At 40.6% G+C, this 19,431-nt stretch overlaps 1 protein-coding gene across 3 annotated transcripts; it reads left to right on the forward strand.

The window, feature by feature from the left end:
- The first annotated feature begins 347 nt into the window (after positions 1-347).
- LOC115201640 (RUN and FYVE domain-containing protein 2) lies at positions 348-18,481 on the forward strand. 3 transcript variants are annotated; one of them, XM_029765438.1, is made up of 19 exons: positions 348-564; positions 2,529-2,661; positions 4,598-4,771; positions 5,074-5,191; positions 9,850-9,951; positions 10,896-11,019; positions 11,381-11,445; positions 13,221-13,286; positions 13,696-13,765; positions 13,865-13,966; positions 14,111-14,227; positions 14,532-14,699; positions 14,831-14,928; positions 16,692-16,811; positions 17,116-17,245; positions 17,381-17,475; positions 17,791-17,839; positions 17,999-18,079; positions 18,277-18,481. In XM_029765438.1, the coding sequence occupies exons 2-19, from the start codon at positions 2,586-2,588 to the stop codon at positions 18,418-18,420; spliced, it is 1,899 nt and encodes a 632-aa protein (XP_029621298.1). In that variant the 5' UTR covers positions 348-564; positions 2,529-2,585; the 3' UTR covers positions 18,421-18,481. The 3 variants fall into 3 exon arrangements, with proteins under 3 accessions (XP_029621298.1, XP_029621297.1, XP_029621300.1); XM_029765437.1 differs by lacking the exons at positions 348-564; positions 2,529-2,661 and adding an exon at positions 3,162-3,681; XM_029765440.1 differs by lacking the exons at positions 348-564; positions 2,529-2,661; positions 16,692-16,811; ... (3 more) ...; positions 17,999-18,079; positions 18,277-18,481 and adding exons at positions 3,162-3,681; positions 15,489-15,897.
- The last annotated feature ends 950 nt before the right edge of the window (positions 18,482-19,431 follow it).

The raw sequence follows: 19,431 nt of genomic DNA on the forward strand, positions 1-19,431 counted from the left end.
CTAGTAATGCATTCATACAGAGGTGTCATCAGAGACGGAAGAGGAAGGACACATCCTATTCCCGAATGTTTTCTGCTTCATATACAGCCACCCCGTTAAGCAGACCGGAACTGACCTTTTTTAATGGTAAACGGTCTGAGTGGGACATCTTAATTCATCCACCATCTTTGGTGTCACTCACTTAAACCACTTCCTGAATGTCTTTGCAATACATTTACTACAGGAGGCCAGGGATTGGCCGGCCTGTGTAGGCTTGTTCCTCCACATCAGCAGAACCATTCCTGCCCCTCCTCAAACAGGAGACTCCTCCTCCGCCCTCATCGACCCCTCTCATCTGCTGCCCGTATGTGTACTCTGTGCTCCGAGTTGTTCCACTGGGCGACATTCCCTCTTCTCTGCCTGTGACTGACTGCAGAGGGATGAGGCTCCCTCAGTACCAAGGCCCAATGCAGCACACCAAACAGACCCCAACCCAGCCAGGCAAGATCTGGAGTTACTGAGTCAGTCTGAGCCCATCTGAAACAAGCCAAGCAGTGTGCTGCTGCTATTGTTGCTCTGCCTGAGGTAAGTCAGCACTATTTTCATCAAAGTCCAGACAGACAGTCCAGCGGTTTGTTTAGTACTAGTGTATAATGTTAATTAGTCTATGTTCAGTGAACATTCTACAAGAGAACACAGAAGGGAGGATGTTACAGTGTAGAGTACATGTCTCAGGGAGGATGTTACAGTATAGAATATATATATCAGGGAGGATGTTATAATGTAGATTATATATCTCAGAGAGTATGTTACAGTATAGAATGTATATATCAGAGAGGATGTTACAGTATAGAATATATATATCAGGGAGGATGTTATAATGTAGAATATATATATCAGGGAGGATGTTACAGTATAGAATATATATCTCAGGGAGGATGTTACAGTATAGAATATATATATCAGGGAGGATGTTACAGTATAGAATATATATATCAGGGAGGATGTTATAATGTAGATTATATCTCTCAGGGAGGATGTTACAGTATAGAATATATATATCAGGGAGGATGTTATAATGTAGATTATATCTCTCAGGGAGGATGTTACAGTATAGAATATATATATATCAGGGAGGATGTTATAATGTAGATTATATCTCTCAGGGAGGATGTTACAGTATAGAATATATATATCAGGGAGGATGTTATAATGTAGATTATATCTCTCAGGGAGGATGTTACAGTATAGAATATATATATCAGGGAGGATGTTACAGTGTAGAATATATATATCAGAGAGGATGTTACAGTATAGAATATATATCTCAGGGAGGATGTTATAATGTAGATTATATCTCAAAGGGAGGATGTTACAGTGTAGAATATATATATCAGGGAGGATGTTACAGTGTAGAATATATATATCAGGGAGGATGTTACAGTGTAGAATATATATCTCAGGGAGGATGTTACAGTATAGAATATATATATCAGGGAGGATGTTACAGTGTAGAATATATATCTCAGGGAGGATGTTACAGTGTAGAATATATATATCAGGGAGGATGTTACAGTATAGAATATATATATCAGGGAGGATGTTACAGTATAGAATATATATCTCAGAGAGGATGTTACAGTATAGAATATATATCTCAGAGAGGATGTTATAATGTAGATTATATCTCTCAGGGAGGATGTTACAGTGTAGAGTACATGTCTCAGGGAGGATGTTACAGTATAGAATATATATATCAGAGAGGATGTTATAATGTAGATTATATCTCTCAGGAAGGATGTTACAGTATAGAATATATATCTCAGAGAGGATGTTATAATGTAGATTATATCTCTCAGGAAGGATGTTACAGAGTGTAGAGGACATATCTCAGTCCATGTGTAACTGGTAGAAAGGGAGGGTGCCGCAGGAAATCAGAGTCATATGATAGTGCAGCACTGACTGGCAAATCAGCAGGAAAACAGCAGAAATGTTACTGACACTGTCAGTGGACACAATGGACTCCACAGTCCTGGTTCCTGCTTGCTTCTGAAAATACAAGAAGGCTGTTCCGCCTGTAGAATTAGGAAACGGAATAGGCAAGTTAATAGAATCTGTATGGTTCCACGGAACAATGTTCCGCTTATTTAGTTAATGGATCTAAGACCAACATATTTATAACCATATTGCTCGGATTTATTACATTGTTTATCATTTTGTTTATCTCTTTCCATGAGCTCATGACATGCTGTGTTATGGTCCAGATTCAAAACTAAGGGCAATAAAGTGCACATTATACTGTGTCAGAATATTCCTGTTTTATGTTGGTTTGTGACCAACTGACACTGTGTGGGCCTCAGTTGGCCCTCGGGCACATAAATCAGTTATTTCCCCTTCAATTTCATGATTTTGGTTTTGCATGAATTATAATTTACATTTCACAGTCATTATTCTCTCATGGGGAGAATGTGTGTGATGTTTTTTCTAAGGCTGTTGTTGGCATCCCTGTATTTGTGTAACACTTCGACTTCTCTCCTCTCTTACTGCAGACTAAATAGTTGTTTGTCCAGGTCCCAGGACCATCTTGGGTTGAAGTGATCTTCACCATGTATTCCCCTCAAAGTTTACATCGCTGGGGTATCACTCATACTGAGAGCATGGAGAGACTTGCATACAGTCAAGGTAAACAAAAGCAGATAGCCTATAATTTCTTCTCAATTATATTGTGCCCACTCTTTTTTTTTAACTGAGTATTACAGACACAGACTTGGAAAAACTGGAATCCTACTAAAAGGCTCCATTGAATTATGAAAACTATCCATTTCAGATAATTTATAAACTTTAGAGGGACATGCATCAAGTTTATCTAGTGACCATTTTTTTTATTCATTACTTGGTAAGATTATTAATTTCTGTGAACTTTTGATGACAAGAAATATTAATGTTTGATCAACACTTCTATTTTCTCTAAACGCTGTATAGAACTAGGCAAGTTTACTAATTGTTTTATTAATATTTAATTACTTAAATCAGATTTTATTTTACTCCATTTAAATAACTGATACCTGTACATATCATTATATTATACAGTACTCCAAATTGTATGCAGAAGGAACGAGATTTCTTCCAGGCCGCAGTAGAGGGTAGCACAATCCCAAGCATCTCACGCCATTACGTAGTGCATTTGTGTGCGTTTTTGACGCCACCCAAACGGACCTGAGGGATTCGGCTTCATAGGATCTGTACACTCTGCGGCGAATAAGGGATCATCATTTGTCATTGATGCCTGTGAAAGCGGCGCTCACACTTAGAATGTAGACGACATTTGATAGGCATTAGAGTGTTGGGATTGGATGATTTAGCAATGCTATCCCAGACATTTCTGCAACAATGGTCGCCAGGTGAATTGTCCGTATGATATTTCGACGATGGCGACACCTGCAGAGCACGACCTTGTATTAGCTGAAGCAGAGAGCAACAAAGAGAAGTCTCAAGTATTCGGAATCCTTAGGTTTCAGGAAGAAAAATCGGCCGGTGAAAAAGCCAACACCACCACGACCATGAGAGCCGGGGACGGGAGATGGCAGGCACCCATATTTGCACTAGCCAGGAAAGCATCAGAGACCTTTTCAGGAAGCAGCAGTCATGTTTTGGCGAAGGTAGCGGAACCCACATCTTTTGTAAACGAATGGAGTGCCCAAGGTAATTTGGAGTTATGTGCTCATCTTGTTTTGTTGTTTGATTTTGCATAGATCAACACAGCTGTCGTGTCGTCCCGTCCCTGCTCCAAACGTGTTGCTACAGTATCAAATGCATATATGTCGGTCATTGTTTGTGCGACATGCATCTATTTTTCTGCGTGAGCAGAATTATTCTCTTATCAATTCAACTCAGTCACTGTCAAATTGTGATAACCTCATGATGTTTTTGTGCGATTAACCAATAGCTAGTTAGAACCACACCCCGTGTTCATATGGTGATCCAGATGCGATGCTTGCTGCAGTTCCTTTGGGTGATTCAGACCAGCTGCGTCCCTTGTGGAGTGGGAATAGGCCTGTAACACACAGATTGCACATGAACAGATCTCTCACCTACTGACTACTCTGATCTGAAGCAGAATAGCAACATGATAGATGGCATCATTTGCCCCATGTGTCAGTTGCATATTTACAGCTAAAGGCCAGTGCAAAACTCTTTCTGATCGATGTTTTCTTCTGGTTCGATCAGAAATAGTAATGAAACACTCATCACACATTTAGTTGATCAGAAAAGGTTATTTATTAGCCAGGATGAAACCCAATAACGTGCCAACATACGGTGTCATGTCTGTACAACACATATTGCAGAGAACTATGAAATGGAACTATGAAATGGAACTATGACATGTGAGATGATGAATTGATGACTGTTTATTGACATAATGTAGATAGGCATTACAGATGTCAACATGTGCTGTATGTATGTATGTATGTATGTATGTATGTATGTATGTATGTATGTATGTATGTATGTGTGCACCACTATGCAAAACATAATGGCATGGCTCTTTGTTGACATACTATAGGTAGTGTTTGAATTGACCATTCCCAAATGTGGGTCTGTTTCCTTCCCTCTCCAGCTCTGCGGGACCCTATGTCGATGGAGAGAACCAACCTGCTGAATATGGCCAAGCTCAGCATCAAAGGCCTGATTGAGTCGGCCCTCAGTTTTGGACGCACCCTGGACTCCGACTACCCCCCACTCCAGCAGTTCTTTGTTGTCATGGAGCACTGCCTCAAACATGGCCTCAGAGGTATTCACTTATCATCGTTACCATGGTGCAGAACTAGTTGAATCCCATTCATAATGTTGACACGATCAGCTCATGGACACATTTTTATTACATAATGATTTGTTATGTTCATTAACCAACACATACTGTATCATCCTCCATGCCCACTGTTGGCAGGATGTGCCGGAATATATAAATATGCTATAATCTCCCATTTCCCATTATTTTCTTGATAGTTAAAAGTTACACAACACACTGGAGAAAATATGTTGTTGCAACATTACCTATGAGATAAGGCTCAATGTTTATTCTTGCACCCGCAGTGAAGAAGTCATTTCTTGGATACAACAAGTCTCTGTGGGGTCCTCTGGAGATGGTGGAGAAGTTGTGTCCCGAGGCAGGAGAGATCGCAGCCAGCGTCAGGGACCTACCAGGACTAAAGTATGGTACCAGAAGAGAGAGAGAGAGAGATGACTGTAGCTGACATTTCTATGTAGAAAAATGGAGGGATTAACTTCTTGATTAGGGCTTGATTCAATCCGTATCACCGAAGTTCAGCGATGTAGCACGCTTGAAGTTTTAAGGTAATTTCGGATTGAGCCGACATATGCAGCATTTACCTTGAATGCAGTCTCCGCTAATGAGGGAACATTGGCTTTAAATGTCAATCAAGCTGCAAAGCTGATCTTCAGTGATACCGATTGAATCAAGCCTTAAAAAGCCTTTATTTTCGTGGCATTTAGTTAGAAATAGTTAAGAACAAGACAAACAGGCCAATGCATTTGGGCATGGTGTCAGCCTTCATCTTTACGCCCTGAAACTGGCTGACACCATGCCCAAACACGTTGGCTTTTGTTTGTCATGTTTTTCGGTTAACTAAGGGGTTTACACATTTGAGCTCACCAGAACAGTGTCCTTTCTTCTCAGAAATGTATATTTTATGAACTTTGTGTTCACGTTGGTTTTGTTTACATTTGTAGGCCCTAATGACCACTACGGTTCACTGCAAGCAGAAAGTGTACTACAAGTTTAAAAGCACTAGGCCTAATTGGAACCCTGTGTTCACTGCTAAAGAGAAACTTGAGCCAGAACAAGGAAGTGCCTCAAAGTATTTTTGTACTTTCGCTTCGTGTTTTTCATTAAGACTGAAACTCTGGTGAAGCATAATTTCAGCCCAGATTGTAAAGGGAACCACATATAGAAAGGTTAAGACATACAGTGCATTCGGAAAGTATTCACATTGTGTTACGTTACAGCCATTTTCTAAAATTGATTAAATGTGATTTCCCCCCCCCCCGTCATCAGTCTACACACATTAATGACAAAGCAAAAACAGGTTTTTCTTTTTTTTTTGCTAATTAAAAAGCAACAGTAATAATAATGAAATATGACATTTACATAAGTATTCAGACCCTTTACTCAGTACTTCGTTGAAGCACCTTTGGCTGCGATTACAGCTTAGATTATTCTTGGGTATGACACTACAGGCTTGGCACACCTGTATTTGGGGAGTTTCTCCCATTCTTCTCTGCAGATTCTCTCAAGCTCTGTCAGGTTGGATGTGCAGGTCACTGCACAGCTATTTTCAGGTCTCTCCAGGGATGTTCGATTCGGTTCAAGTCCAGGCTCTGGTTGGGCCACTCAAGGACATTCAGGGACTTGTCCTGAAGTCACTCCTGCCTTGTCTTGGCTGTGTGGTTAGGGTTGTTGTCCTGTTGGAAGGTGAACCTTCACCCCAGTCTGAGGTCCTGAGCTCTCTGGAGCAGGTTTTCATCAAGGATCTCTCTGTACTTTCCCTCATTCATCTTTCCCTTGATCCCAGGTCCTACCGCTGAAAAATCCCCACAGCATGATGCTGCCACCAACATGCTTCACCGTAGGGATGGTGCCAGGTTTCCTCCAGAGGTGATGCTTGGCATTCAGGCCAAAGAGATCAATCTTGGTTTCATCAAACCAGAGAATCTTGTTTCTCATGGTCTGAGAGTCCTTTATGTTCCTTTTGGCAAACTCCAAGCGGGCTGTCATGTGCCATTTACTGAGGAGTGACTTCCGTCTGGCCACTTTACCATAAAGGCCTGATTGGTGGAGTGCTGCAGAGATGGTTGCCTCCCATTTCCACAGAGGAACTCTGGAGCTCTGACAGTGATCATCCGGTTCTTGGTCACCTCCCTGACCACGGCCCTTCTCCCCGATTGCTCAGTTTGGCCGTGTGGCCAGCTCTAGGAAGAGTATTGGTGGTTCCAAACTTCTTCCATTTAAGAATGATGGAGGCCACTGTGTTCAGTGCTGCAGACATTTTTGGTACCCTTCCCTAGATCTGTGTCTCGACACAATCCTGTCTCGGAGCTCTACGGACAATTCCTTCGACCTCATGACTTGGTTTTTGCTCTGACATGCACTGTCAACTGTGGGACCTTTATATAGACAGGTGTGTGCCTTTCCAAATCATGTGAAATTAGGGCTGCGGTGACCGTATTACCACCACACCAGCGGTCACGAGTCCTGAAGGTAGTCAAATTCCATGTGATCGTTTAGTCATGGTAACTAGGCTTCTCCAAGCTCTGATGATGCTGATGGTCATTAGTAGCCTACCACACTTACTAACTGTCTGGTAGTCAGCACTCTATTGTCCCTCTAGTCACTCTGACATAAATGTAATCTAAAATCTAATCAAACACTTCATGAGAGCCCATAAGCTCGTGTTGTGCAACATTTCTATAGGCTATGCAATTGCGTGAGAACTGAGTGATGGCCTCTTAAAAAGAGGAGGATCCCATCAGTTTTCTATAGGCTAGGCCTACTATATTTATTTCTCAACTTTCCTAATATTAAGCAAATATTAATCACATTGCTTATCTTTACAGCAGGAGTATAGACTACCTAGCTGGCATGAAAATGAACCACAGGAAAAGCATCCTCCATTTGCTATTTAAGTGCAGAGATGACATGTATTTTTTTCCAGCTGCCCCTGTTTCCCGACAGGTGCATGATAATGGTCCATTCTAAGTCAAAACAAAATTTCAGACATATATTATTTAGTATATGTAAAGACAAGATTAAATCAAGAATAGTGTGATCGGTGACAATATTAGCCTATCACTTGTGAATGATGCCCAGCTTAAGGCAAACAGCGCATTCTTTTTTTTCTTCTACTTTTTCAAATAATAGTCACACACCTCATGTAGTATAGGCCTATATGTTTTGATAAGGGTTGTAATCACAACTAAAGTGGCCAAATAACTTCTTTAAAATGAAGCACATTAATCTGCTTTACAACAGGTGTAGAGTCTAACTGGCATACATACTGTATGCAGCACGTGAGTTTCAAGTTCTGGGAAGATAATTTTCACCATAAAAATGCACATTAATAACAAAAGCATTACACGCATAATCACATTTGTGGTTACTTTTGATAATGTTGTTTTCCACTAATGGAACATTTGCTCTTGACTGCCGTGTGCGCATTGCTGAGCTTATAATGTGAAGAAATATCCTGATAGTTTATCAACATTTTAAGCTAAAAAGTTCTGTTCTGTTGTGTTCGCCCCATTGCATAAAAAACGTTTTTTTGATGCTAGTGTTTGTGTTCATGTGGGATCTATCACATCCCACAACTGTCCCAGACTATGTTTGGAATATTTATTTCTCGCACAGAATAGGTCAACTTTTGTACTTTGGGGTATAGTAGATTGACATAGGCTAGTGCTTTTGCTATTCGTTAGGCCTAAAACTAAATGTGGACAGTTCTTGCAATATCTTCAATATGCACCTCAGATTTGGATAAGGACGCACACAGTTGCGTCCCCGATGTGTCTGTCTTCATTTGAAAGACACCAAGTGCTTTTCAAATTGTGAATGAGTGACTGATGTAGTGTGTTCAGCCTGTGCACAACACAAAGCAGAGCTCATGCCTTTCAAGCTATTTTTTTCAAATCATTGTTAGTCACATGCAGCCTTACAATGTATTACAAATCAAAACATATAGCCCAATGTTTGTAGAACAACTGAAGTTACATTAATAACTCTAAATTTAAGCATATAGGAATACCTATTTGTTAACGGCTCAACAAAGAATTGCGCACTCCCTCAAATCGTTTGGAGAAAACATCTTTGTTCAATTTTATTCTTCATACTATAAAATAATGCCACAGAATTCTAAGCAAATCTTGTCTGCTAAATGAACACGTGTAGCCCAAAGCCATTTGACATAGCCAGATCAGGACCTAACATAAGGACAACTCAGAGTATGCTATTATGTTCTTCTGAAAAAGGCTACATTTTCTTTATATCGTGTTTCTTTAGACCTGTCTAAAATAAATGATGGATTTATTGTGAAGGTGAAGGCTATATTACATGAGTTTATTAGACTTTTTAAAATGTAGATGTTCCAAAGGTCGGCATCAGTGGCTTGTAGGAAGCCAGGAGATGCTAAATGTGTTTATGCTAATTAACAGTCAATTACTGTGAGACCGACAGTTATTTGCTTGACAATCACCGGCTGACAAAATGTTGTGATCGCCACAGCCCTATGTCCAATCAATAGAATATATAACACAGGTGGGCTCCAATCAAGTTGTAGAAACAGCTTAAGGATGCTCAATGGAAACAGGATGCACCTGAGCTCAATTTCGAGTCTCATAGCAAAGGGTCTGAAGACTTACCTTTTCAAAAAAATTGTAAAAAAAAAAAAATCTTTGCCATTATTTGATGAGGGGGGGAAATTATTCAATCCATTTTAGAATAAGGCTGTAACTTAACAAAATGAGAAAAAGGGAAGGGGTCTGAATACTTTGCACTGTATGTTCTATAACCTAGGAAAGCAAGCATACCCATTTTCCTCTGTGTGCTATAAAGATGACTCAGCCGGGCTGTTAAACATTATGGAAACAACTTGCATGTCGATCATAAATCATGCACGCCACATCTAATGTCAACACACATACAGTACACCGCGTTTGGATGTTTTTATATGACTCATCCACTATTAAGTATTGTCCCCCTCCCAATGGGCCGCTCTTCACTTTGAAATTAAATAGGAATATCATATATCAATATGTATTGTTGGACTAATGGCTGTAGTTTTTGTTCTGTTATTGTAGGACTCCGCTGGGCAGAGCTCGGGCCTGGCTGCGTCTAGCTCTGATGCAGAAGAGGCTGGCTGATTACCTCCGCCTTCTGATCACCAGAAAGGACCTGCTAAGGTACTGGAAGGACTCCCAGTCTCAACTCACTCACACTGGTTTTCCTCACACACATCTTCACCTCCATTTAAAGTCCTTGGGCCGGCAGACAGACAGCCTCCTCGGTAGTGGTTCACCATCTGCTTCTCAGCGGACGAGACGCTAACACCTTCAGATGGGTAGAGGTGGTGTCAGTCATTTTCTATAAGAAAACTGTTAGAATAAGCAGTGATGGTATATACAGTGCCTATCATAAGTATTCACCCCCCTTGAAGCTTCACATTTTATTGTTACAAAAGTGAAATTTCATTTTTAAAATATGGTGAATGATCTACACAAAACACTGTCAAAGTGGAGTGAAAAAAAATCCACAGCATCATTATTAACTTGACCGTGCTAAATTTGTTATTGTTACCCATCTAGTAACAATAGGCTACCAACTGTAGCTCAGTTGGTAGAGCATGGCACTTGCAACGCCAGGGTTGTGGGTTCGATTCCCACGGGGGGCCAGTATTTAAAAAAAAAAATGTAATAAAATGTATGCACTCTACTGTAAGTCGCTCTGGATAAGAGTGTCTGCTAAATGACTAAAATGTAAATGTAATGTAAATGCACTGCCCTTCTTTATTAGGCTTTCGCAAAGCTCCCTGGTCTTTGTAGTTGAATCTGTGTTTGAAATTCATTACTTGAATGAGAAACCTTACAGATGTTGTATGTATGGCGGACAGAGGACGAGGTAGTCATTCAAAAATCATGTCAACCCCTATAATTTCACACATTGTGAAGTCCATGTAACTTAATATGATTTGTTAAGCCAAATTTGACTCCTGAACTAATTTAGGCTTGCGTTAACAAATGGGGTGAATACTTATGCAACAACTATATTTTAGTTATTCATTTGTAAACATTGTATGTGATGATGATTTGATGGGAAATATGTTTCGCTGTGCGTTTTGCACCCACAGTGATTTCTATGAGAATTCTGCTGTGATGGTAGAGGAGGAGGGTGCTGTCATCGTTGGCCTGCTGGTGGGACTCAATGTGATCGATGCCAACCTTTGTGTCAAGGGAGAAGACCTGGATACACAGGTGAGTCAACCCCCCCACTTCAGTCAATTTTTCTAAATTCCCCATGACAGCCTTTTAAAATAGGCAAGTGAGAGGACACCTCAATGTTATTCAGGGTCCTACCCGCGGACGCAGGATCAGCGTTCCTTTCACCTCGTGGAGAGCACTCGTCTCATCCCAACAAACTAGTATCTACAACTGTCAAAGCCCAAACAAATTAGTATAATCTAAACTGTTCAGCTGTGCTTCTAGTCTATTCAGATTTTAGCAGCAGACGTTTACACTCCAATTGTCTCAGCCCAATTTGAGAAGGAATATACTGGTCAAAGTTTATGCAGAAATGTTCAATAATACTGGCTGTGTGACATTTTACATTTCTTAGGTTGGGGTCATTGACTTCTCCATGTACTTGAAAAATGACATTGATGACTACAGAAGTGAAGAAAGGTAAAGTAGATACTCTAGTTGCTTTAACGAGATGGAATATATCCATTAAAATATATCTACTACACATTGTCTTGGATACGCTGAGAAAGATACAAGTACAGTTGAAGTCGGAAGTATACATACACTTAGGTTGGAGTCATTAAAACTCGTTTTTCAACCACTCCACAAATTTCTTGTTAGCAAACTATAGTTTTGACAAGTCGGTTAGGACATCTACTTTGTGCATGACACAAGTAATTTTTCCAACAACTGTTTACAGACAGATTATTTCACTTATAATTCACTGTATCACAATTCCAGTGGGTTAGAAGTTTACATACACTAAGTTGACTGTGCCTTTAAACAGCTTGGACAATTCCAGTAAATTGTCATGGCTTTAGAAGCTTCTGTTAGGCTAATTGACATCATTTGAGTCAATTGGAGGTGTACCTGTGGATGTATTTCAAGACCTACCTTCAAACTCAGTGCCTCTTTGCTTGACATCATGGGAAAATCAAAAGAAATCAGCCAAGACATCAGAAAAAAAATTGTAGACCTCCACAAGTCTGGTTCATCCTTGGGAGCAATTTCCAAATGCCTGAAGGTACCACATTCATCTGTACAAACAATAGTACGCAAGTATAAACAGCATGGGACCACACAGCCGTCATACCGCTCAGAAAGGAGACGTGTTCTGTCTCCTAGAGATGAAGGTACTTTGGTGCGAAAAGTGCAAATCAATCCCAGAACATCCGCAAAGGACCTTGTGAAGATGCTGGAGGAAACGGGTACAAAAGTATTTATATCCACAGTAAAACGAGTCCTATATCGACATGACCTGAAAGGCCACTCAGCAAGGAAGAAGCCACTGCTCCAAAACTGCCATAAAAAATCCAGACTACGGTTTGCAACTGCACATGGGGACAAAGATCGTATTTTTTGGAGAAATGTCCTCTAGTCTGATAACACAAAAATAGAACTGTTTGGCCATAATGACCATCGTTACATTTGGAGGAAAAAGAGGATGCTTGCAAGCTGATGAACACCATCCCAACCGTGAAGTATGGGGGTGGCAGCATCATGTTGTGGGGGTGCTTTGCTGCAGGAGGGACTGGTGCACTTCACAAAATAAATGGCATCATGAGGATGGAAAATTATGTGGATATATTGAAGCAACATCTCAAGACATCAGTCAGGAAGTTAAAGCTTGGTCGCAAAAGGGTCTTCCAAATGGACAATGACCCCAAGCATTCTTACAAAGTTGTTGCAAAATGGCTTAAGGACAACAAAGTCAAGGTATTGGAGTGGCCATCACAAAGCCCTGACCTCAATCCTATAGAAAATTTGTGGGCAGAACTGAAAAAACGTTTGCGAGCAAGGAGGCCTACAAACCTGACTCAGTTACACCAGCTCTGTCAGGAGGAATGGGCCAAAATTCACCCAACTTATTGTGGGAAGCTTGTGGAAGGCTACCCGAAATGTTTGACCCAAGTTAAACAATTTTAAAGGCAATGCTACCAAATGATGAAAGAAATAAAAGATGAAATAAATCATTCTCTCTACTATTATTTTGACATTTCACATTCTTAAAATAAAGTGGTAATCCTAACTGATCTAAGATAGGGATTTTTTTTACTACAATTAAGTGTCAGGAATTGTGAAAAACTGCGTTTAAATGAATTTGGCTAAGGTGTATTTTAAACTTCCGACTTCAACTGTATATCAAAATACTTAACACTTTCGAACATAAATGTTCTCTTTTCTGATTTATCGTCCATGATTTGTTTTCCCAATAGAAATGGTCAAATAGCAGCCATCCTGGACCAGAAGAACTACGTTGAAGAATTAAACAGGCAGCTTAAGTAAGTGTATTTCTTTTTTCTTTACCATACTGTATCATTGTGTTTTTTTTGTGTGTGTGTGTGTGATAATTGCTCAACTGTGTTTTTTGCTGCGGAACTCTTATTTAGACCAAGTTATTGGCACTGGTTACGCAAATAAATGTATTTTCTCTTCTATAGTCTTATGCCTATTGCACAACCTCAACCTCTAAAGAACTCAAGCTCACTAGTTCAACTGCAGGAAATGTACTTCTAAAAGACAATGAAAGTACTCATGTTTTGTGAGGACGTTAACTCATGTTCTTTAGTGAGGACCTTTTTAAGTCTGTTTTAAACATGCGATTCTTGAAGCAGTGTGCTTCTTCAAACACCTGTTGTGAGAGACTAAATACGAAATGGCACTAAATTTGCACTTGTATCTTTGGCACAGTTCTTCAGTACACGGCTTACAAGGGAGGGTCGACAACTTGGAGAAATCAAACTCTAAACTCATTGAGGAGGTATGGCAAAGTCTCTCATTAATACAGTACTAACATTACAAATAATTGACAATTTTATACATCTGATTTGGTATTCATTTGAACTTCTTTTCATTGTAGCTGGCAATTGCAAAAAACAACATAATCAAACTACAAGAGGAGAATCATCAGCTTAGAAATGAGAACACTATTATTCTCATGAAAGCTCAGCAGCAACTTGTGGTATGCCTTTTACAATGTCCTGTTCTCTCTCTGTCAGTCAAATGTAAAACTGTGTTCCTCATTTGTAGTGTTTGTGGTATTAGGAATTGTGGGTTTGGACTAATCCACTAATGTCACCTCTGTTGACGTGTCACTGTCTGTCAGGTGACCCAGGTGGACGTGGACGTGGAGCTGGACACCTTCAAGAAGTCGAGGCAGGGCCTGGACGAGATGTACAACGAGGCCAGGAGGCAGCTCAGAGAGGAGTGTCAACTACGCCAGGTCTGTCATCATCCAGCATTTCCCCTTGATCATGTTTCTATATGGGGCACATTTTCAGTTGAAACCCATTGAAGCCAGTGTTTTTTTTTCTAGGCAGAGGAAGCAGCTAATGTAGAAAGGGGAGACTATCTCACCTTTACAATAGAGGAAACATTGCCAATATAAGCCCATTCAGAATTCTGAAATGGTCATCTTTGGTTGTAAGGAGTATTCAGTAGCATGGTCTGTGTGAGAAAGGTCAGTGCTTTACAGTTGAGCAGGATTTGGGGTGACGGACAGCTGTTCTCCTTGTCCCCCACTGTAGGATGTGGAGAATGAGTTGGTGGTGCAGGTGAGCATGAAGCAGGAGATGGATCTGGCCATGAAACTGTTGGAGAAGGACATCCACGAGAAGCAGGACACACTGATCGGCCTGCGCCACCAGCTGGACGAAGTCAAGGCCATCAACGTGGAAATGTACTCAAAAATGCAGGTGCCGTGGAACTTTTTGTGTGGCGGATTTTACTGGTGCTTTTGTGCATAGAGTAGGCTATGTTGTTTATGTTATCAGGTTATGTTCCAGTGACTGTACTGATCTGATGGCTTTGCTGTGTTGTCGACCAGACTTCCGATGACGGCATGAAACAGAAGAACGACATGATCACTCGTTTGGAGGAGAAGACCAATCAAATCACAGCAACCATGAAACTGCTGGAACAGAGGTAAGGGAGTTGACTTAAAATATCCTTTTAAATGATTTGAAGGTAATATTTAAGGCCTGGTTTCCTGGACACAGAGTAAATCTTTCCCTGAACTAAAAAGTACTTTCAATGGAGATTTATAGTCTGGGACTAGGCTTAATCTGTGTGCAGGAAACCGGCCCAGTGGCATGCAAAGTATTTTCTCTTTTTGCATGTAGGTGTATTATGAATGTATGTTTTACCATATTACAAATCCATTTTGGAGCATTGACTTGGCTGTAGTCTTGTTGTGTGATGTGATGTGACCGTAGCTTTGTCATGTCTCAGTCAACATGGACCATCCCTCCCTTTCTCTTCCATTCGTTTAACGCCATCTTCTTTGTGATATTTCGATGAGAATACTTTGCTTAACAATTTCTTATTTATTTTGGTCAAATGGAAGTTCCCTGATATTGACTTCCTATTTCTCTTTTCTTTTCCTTCTTGTCTTTTATTGCTTCCATCTTTTACCCTCATACGTTTAATTTCATACATATTTCTACATCGATACACTTCCTGTTTTGTCTACTTGGTCTCAATAGTGATAAAGATTTGCTAAGCCAGACGCGAACGCTCGCCATGTCATTCGTAAAATGTGCCAGCGCAGACACTGAGCACCAATACAAGCTTGTTAAAGACATCTCTTTCTGAGCATTCAAACACAACCACTAACTCTCAGTAAACACTAGGCAGGGGATTTGTTCATATGCAGTATGGTAAAGTAATGGGTTGACTGTTCTTAAAAAGTTTGTTGGTTTTTTAATCAGTCTAATGTTAAGACGAGCTCCTTTCACTAAAGGAAGTTTTGTAGTGCATCCTGTTATTGTGGTACTGTAAAAGCTAATACACTCAAACATATCTGTAAGAGCAAATACTCTACTCATTATAGCCAATAAAAAGTATCATAATTGTCTTTTATCACATGAAACAATAAAGTTAGATGTTTTGAAATTGTGGTAGTGGAATGAATCTTTTAAAAATAATTGCCAGCGTTAAATCAGCTCCCTGATTGTGTCCATAGAAATGTTACAAACTGTCCTGCCATTGTCTGACCATCTTCTCTTTAGAATGGTCTTCCTGCCACTGTCTGACCATCTTCTCTTTAGAATGGTCTGCCTGTAGATGTCTGACCATCTTCTCTTTAGAATGGTCTGCCTGTAGATGTCTGGCCATCTTCTCTTTAGAATGGTCTGCCTGTAGATGTCTGGCCATCTTCTCTTTAAAATGGTCTGCCTGTAGATGTCTGGCCATCTTCTCTTTAAAATGGTCTGCCTGTAGATGTCTGGCCATCTTCTCTTCAGAATGGTCTGCCTGTAGATGTCTGGCCATCTTCTCTTCAGAATGGTCTGCCTGTAGATGTCTGGCCATCTTCTCTTTAAAATGGTCTGCCTGTAGATGTCTGACCATCTTCTCTTTAGAATGGTCTGCCTGTAGATGTCTGACCATCTTCTCTTCAGAATGGTCTGCCTGTAGATGTCTGGCCATCTTCTCTTCAGAATGGTCTGCCTGTAGATGTCTGGCCATCTTCTCTTCAGAATGGTCTGCCTGTAGATGTCTGGCCATCTTCTCTTCAGAATGGTCTGCCTGCCACTGTCTGGCCATCTTCTCTTCAGAATGGTCTGCCTGTAGATGTTTGGCCTCCCCTTTTCTTTTGCCAGTTTGTCCCATTGCATCCCAACCCCCTGCACCCCTTTTTCCTTGTGATTGGAGCCTCAGTTTTACCCAGTTGGTTTGAATTACACCAGATTACAGGAGGTTGATCGGGACCGCTGGACCGCAGAAGATGGAGCGCGCAAATTCAAGCAGGACTTTGTCAACAAAGCCGACAGCCTCCAAAAGCAGGTAGCCCAGAGAGAGAAGCAGAGGTAAGTACACATACATACGGTATATTTACAGCAGCTCTTAGCACTTGTTCCTTCTATATAATAAATATATTGTTTGTCTCTGCACCAAAATGAAGATTTGGGGCTCTATTCAGTCCGTATACCGGAAATTCAGCGTTACAGTGTGATTTGAAATTTAAAGGCAGTGTTCCCGTGCTAGCGAAGAGTGCCTTTATGGTAAATGCTACAAATGTCGACTCAGTCGGAAAAGACTTTTAAATGTTTAGCGCCAATCTTCAGCGATACAGACTGAACAGAGTTATCCGGGATGTTGTTCCTGTTATAGGTTGCAGCTGGAGACAGACTTAAAGATTGAGAAGGAGTGGCAGCAGACCTTACAAAACAACCTGGAGAAGGAACGAGACATCGTCGCCCAGCTCAGTGCTGAAGCCCAGCAAATAAATGGCCTTAAAAAGGTTTGTGAGGGTTCCTCGTAGGGCTTTTTGTGACATTGTGGCATTTAAAAAGTATTATGTTCAACATATTTTACGTTGTGTCACAGAGTATATTTACACACAGTGGACTGACGTATTTGACATGTTTTTCTCCAGGAGTTCCACAGGCTGCAGGATGAGAACAGCCAGCTGACTGGAGTATGTGACGAACAGGAGCAGGCCCTGGAGGAGCTGGGATGCAAACTTAGCGAGTACTTGTCTATTTTAAACTCCTCGTTTGATGTATTTTTATTTAACATGGTCTGTCTTTCAAAAAGGAATGCACCCTCTTACCCCCATCAGTTAGAGCAATCTCAACGTACCTTTTCAGAAAGGAGTGGAAAGGAGCAACATGCTTTTATGTTGTGGAGGAGGGACTATAATCACATCCATGATCCTTTTACATGCCTCTTGGCCTTAGTTAGTCCACATACTGTTGCAAAGTTCCAGTTAGGAATTTTGCATGAATAAATTGAGTGACGTGAAATCTGTTAACTGATGCCTGGCTTGTCTTATTCTTAACACAGATCAAAACTTAAAATCGAGGACATAAAAGAGGCAAATAAAGCTCTTCAGGTAAGTGTCTCTCGAGTTCTACATTGTTATTCAAGTGAAAGTTCAGTCCAATCAGCCCATTTTTTTTGTTCTTATGAAAACAACTGATCTACTAACACGCATGTTGACCTTGGCCCATGCTGTTTCATGAGTCGCCTATCTAACAATCAAATATTCCAGGGGGGGCAGATCTGGCTGAAGGACAAAGACAGCAACATCTGTAAACTGTGTGAGAAGGAGTTCTCCATCTCTCGAAGAAAGGTTAGGTTAAACTCATTACATTTTTTTGTGTGAAATAAATTGGGACAGTGCTTAACCAGCATGCAACACAAAAAGATGTGACATAGTTGCCATTCTAATTGTTAACCTATGCAAACCATAACGCACATATTTTCCTTGCAGTGTACTTCTTGCCTAGATTAGCTGATTTGTGTTTTCAATGAGTCTCATTTCTCTAGCACCACTGTAGAAACTGTGGGGAGATCTTCTGCAATGCCTGCTCTGACAACGAGCTGCCCCTCCCCGCCTCGCCAAAACCAGTGAGGGTCTGTGATACGTGCCACGCCCTTCTTCTCCAACGCTGTTCCTCAAATGCCACATGAGATGCCTCCTTTCAGCCCCATCCACAGCTTTACCTCAGCCCCCCCCCCCCCCCCCCCCCCCCCCCCCGCTGTTCAGACTACCAGGAAACCTCTGAGCTTGTGTGACTGTTATCAGGTGTCAAGCATTTTAGGTTCTCCTAGATGTTGTCCTTTGTGTAACATGAGATTTGAGATGTTATATCTGTGACACTTATATGACACTAAGGCTGCGTTTTAGATAGGCAGCCCAATTCTGATGGTTTTTTTTCTTCACTTTTCACCAATCATATCAGATATTTTGCCAATAATTGGGCAAAAGATCAGAATTGGGCTGCCTGTCTCCACAATAGACTAAAACCATGTGGGCAGCTGAGCATATCATTCCAAATCTGCAGTAAGAATATCAAGAGACGGAGGACGGACGGAGGAATACAGTGGTTGAGCCTGTTGTGATAAGCCGTCGAGTCATTGGACATAATCATATTTTGGTTTTGTTGAGTCGTGTTATTTCACTTGAATGTGGATGGTCTTACCGGTTGTAATTCACACGTGCCTCTAATAAGCCAAAATACTGAATGAGTACCTTTCACAGTTTTTTTTCTGCATGATAGAATGCAGGCACATTTCAGAAGTATGTTTACCAAAAGCACTAATGTTCCCAATGCTGCCTTGGTTATGAAGAAGAAGAAACTACATGAAACAGCACAGCAAATGTATATGTTGTACCTTTGATTACTGACTGAAATACACAATATTAACTTAAGTAGGCCTAATTCATTATTAACTTAACAATAACTATAATTATCATTAAAATATACTGTAGCTACCTAACGTAGCAAATGATTACGTTTGGAAACACCCATCTTGTATTTATTTTTATAAAGTGGAAAAAATATTTCAGTATTTGTTATTTTTCTGCACATTTTATTTGAATATTTGTCATACAAGTTTAAAATTGTGTATCACAAAGTGACAAATAATTTAAGATGTACTGTACATTAATTTGTGTGTACCAAATTATACACTTGCTGT

This window comes from Salmo trutta, chromosome 10 (genome assembly GCF_901001165.1).
Source record: "Salmo trutta chromosome 10, fSalTru1.1, whole genome shotgun sequence".
NCBI lineage: Eukaryota > Metazoa > Chordata > Actinopteri > Salmoniformes > Salmonidae > Salmo > Salmo trutta.

Excerpts from the sequence above, each read along its gene's own strand:
- LOC115201640 (XM_029765437.1), top strand. The coding sequence starts at position 3,408 with ATGGCGACACCTGCAGAGCACGACCTTGTATTAGCTGAAGCAGAGAGC. Across the intron at positions 3,682-4,597 it reads AAACGAATGGAGTGCCCAAG|CTCTGCGGGACCCTATGTCG; the intron begins GTAATTTGGAGT and ends TTCCCTCTCCAG. Across the intron at positions 17,476-17,790 it reads CTGGGATGCAAACTTAGCGA|ATCAAAACTTAAAATCGAGG; the intron begins GTACTTGTCTAT and ends TTCTTAACACAG.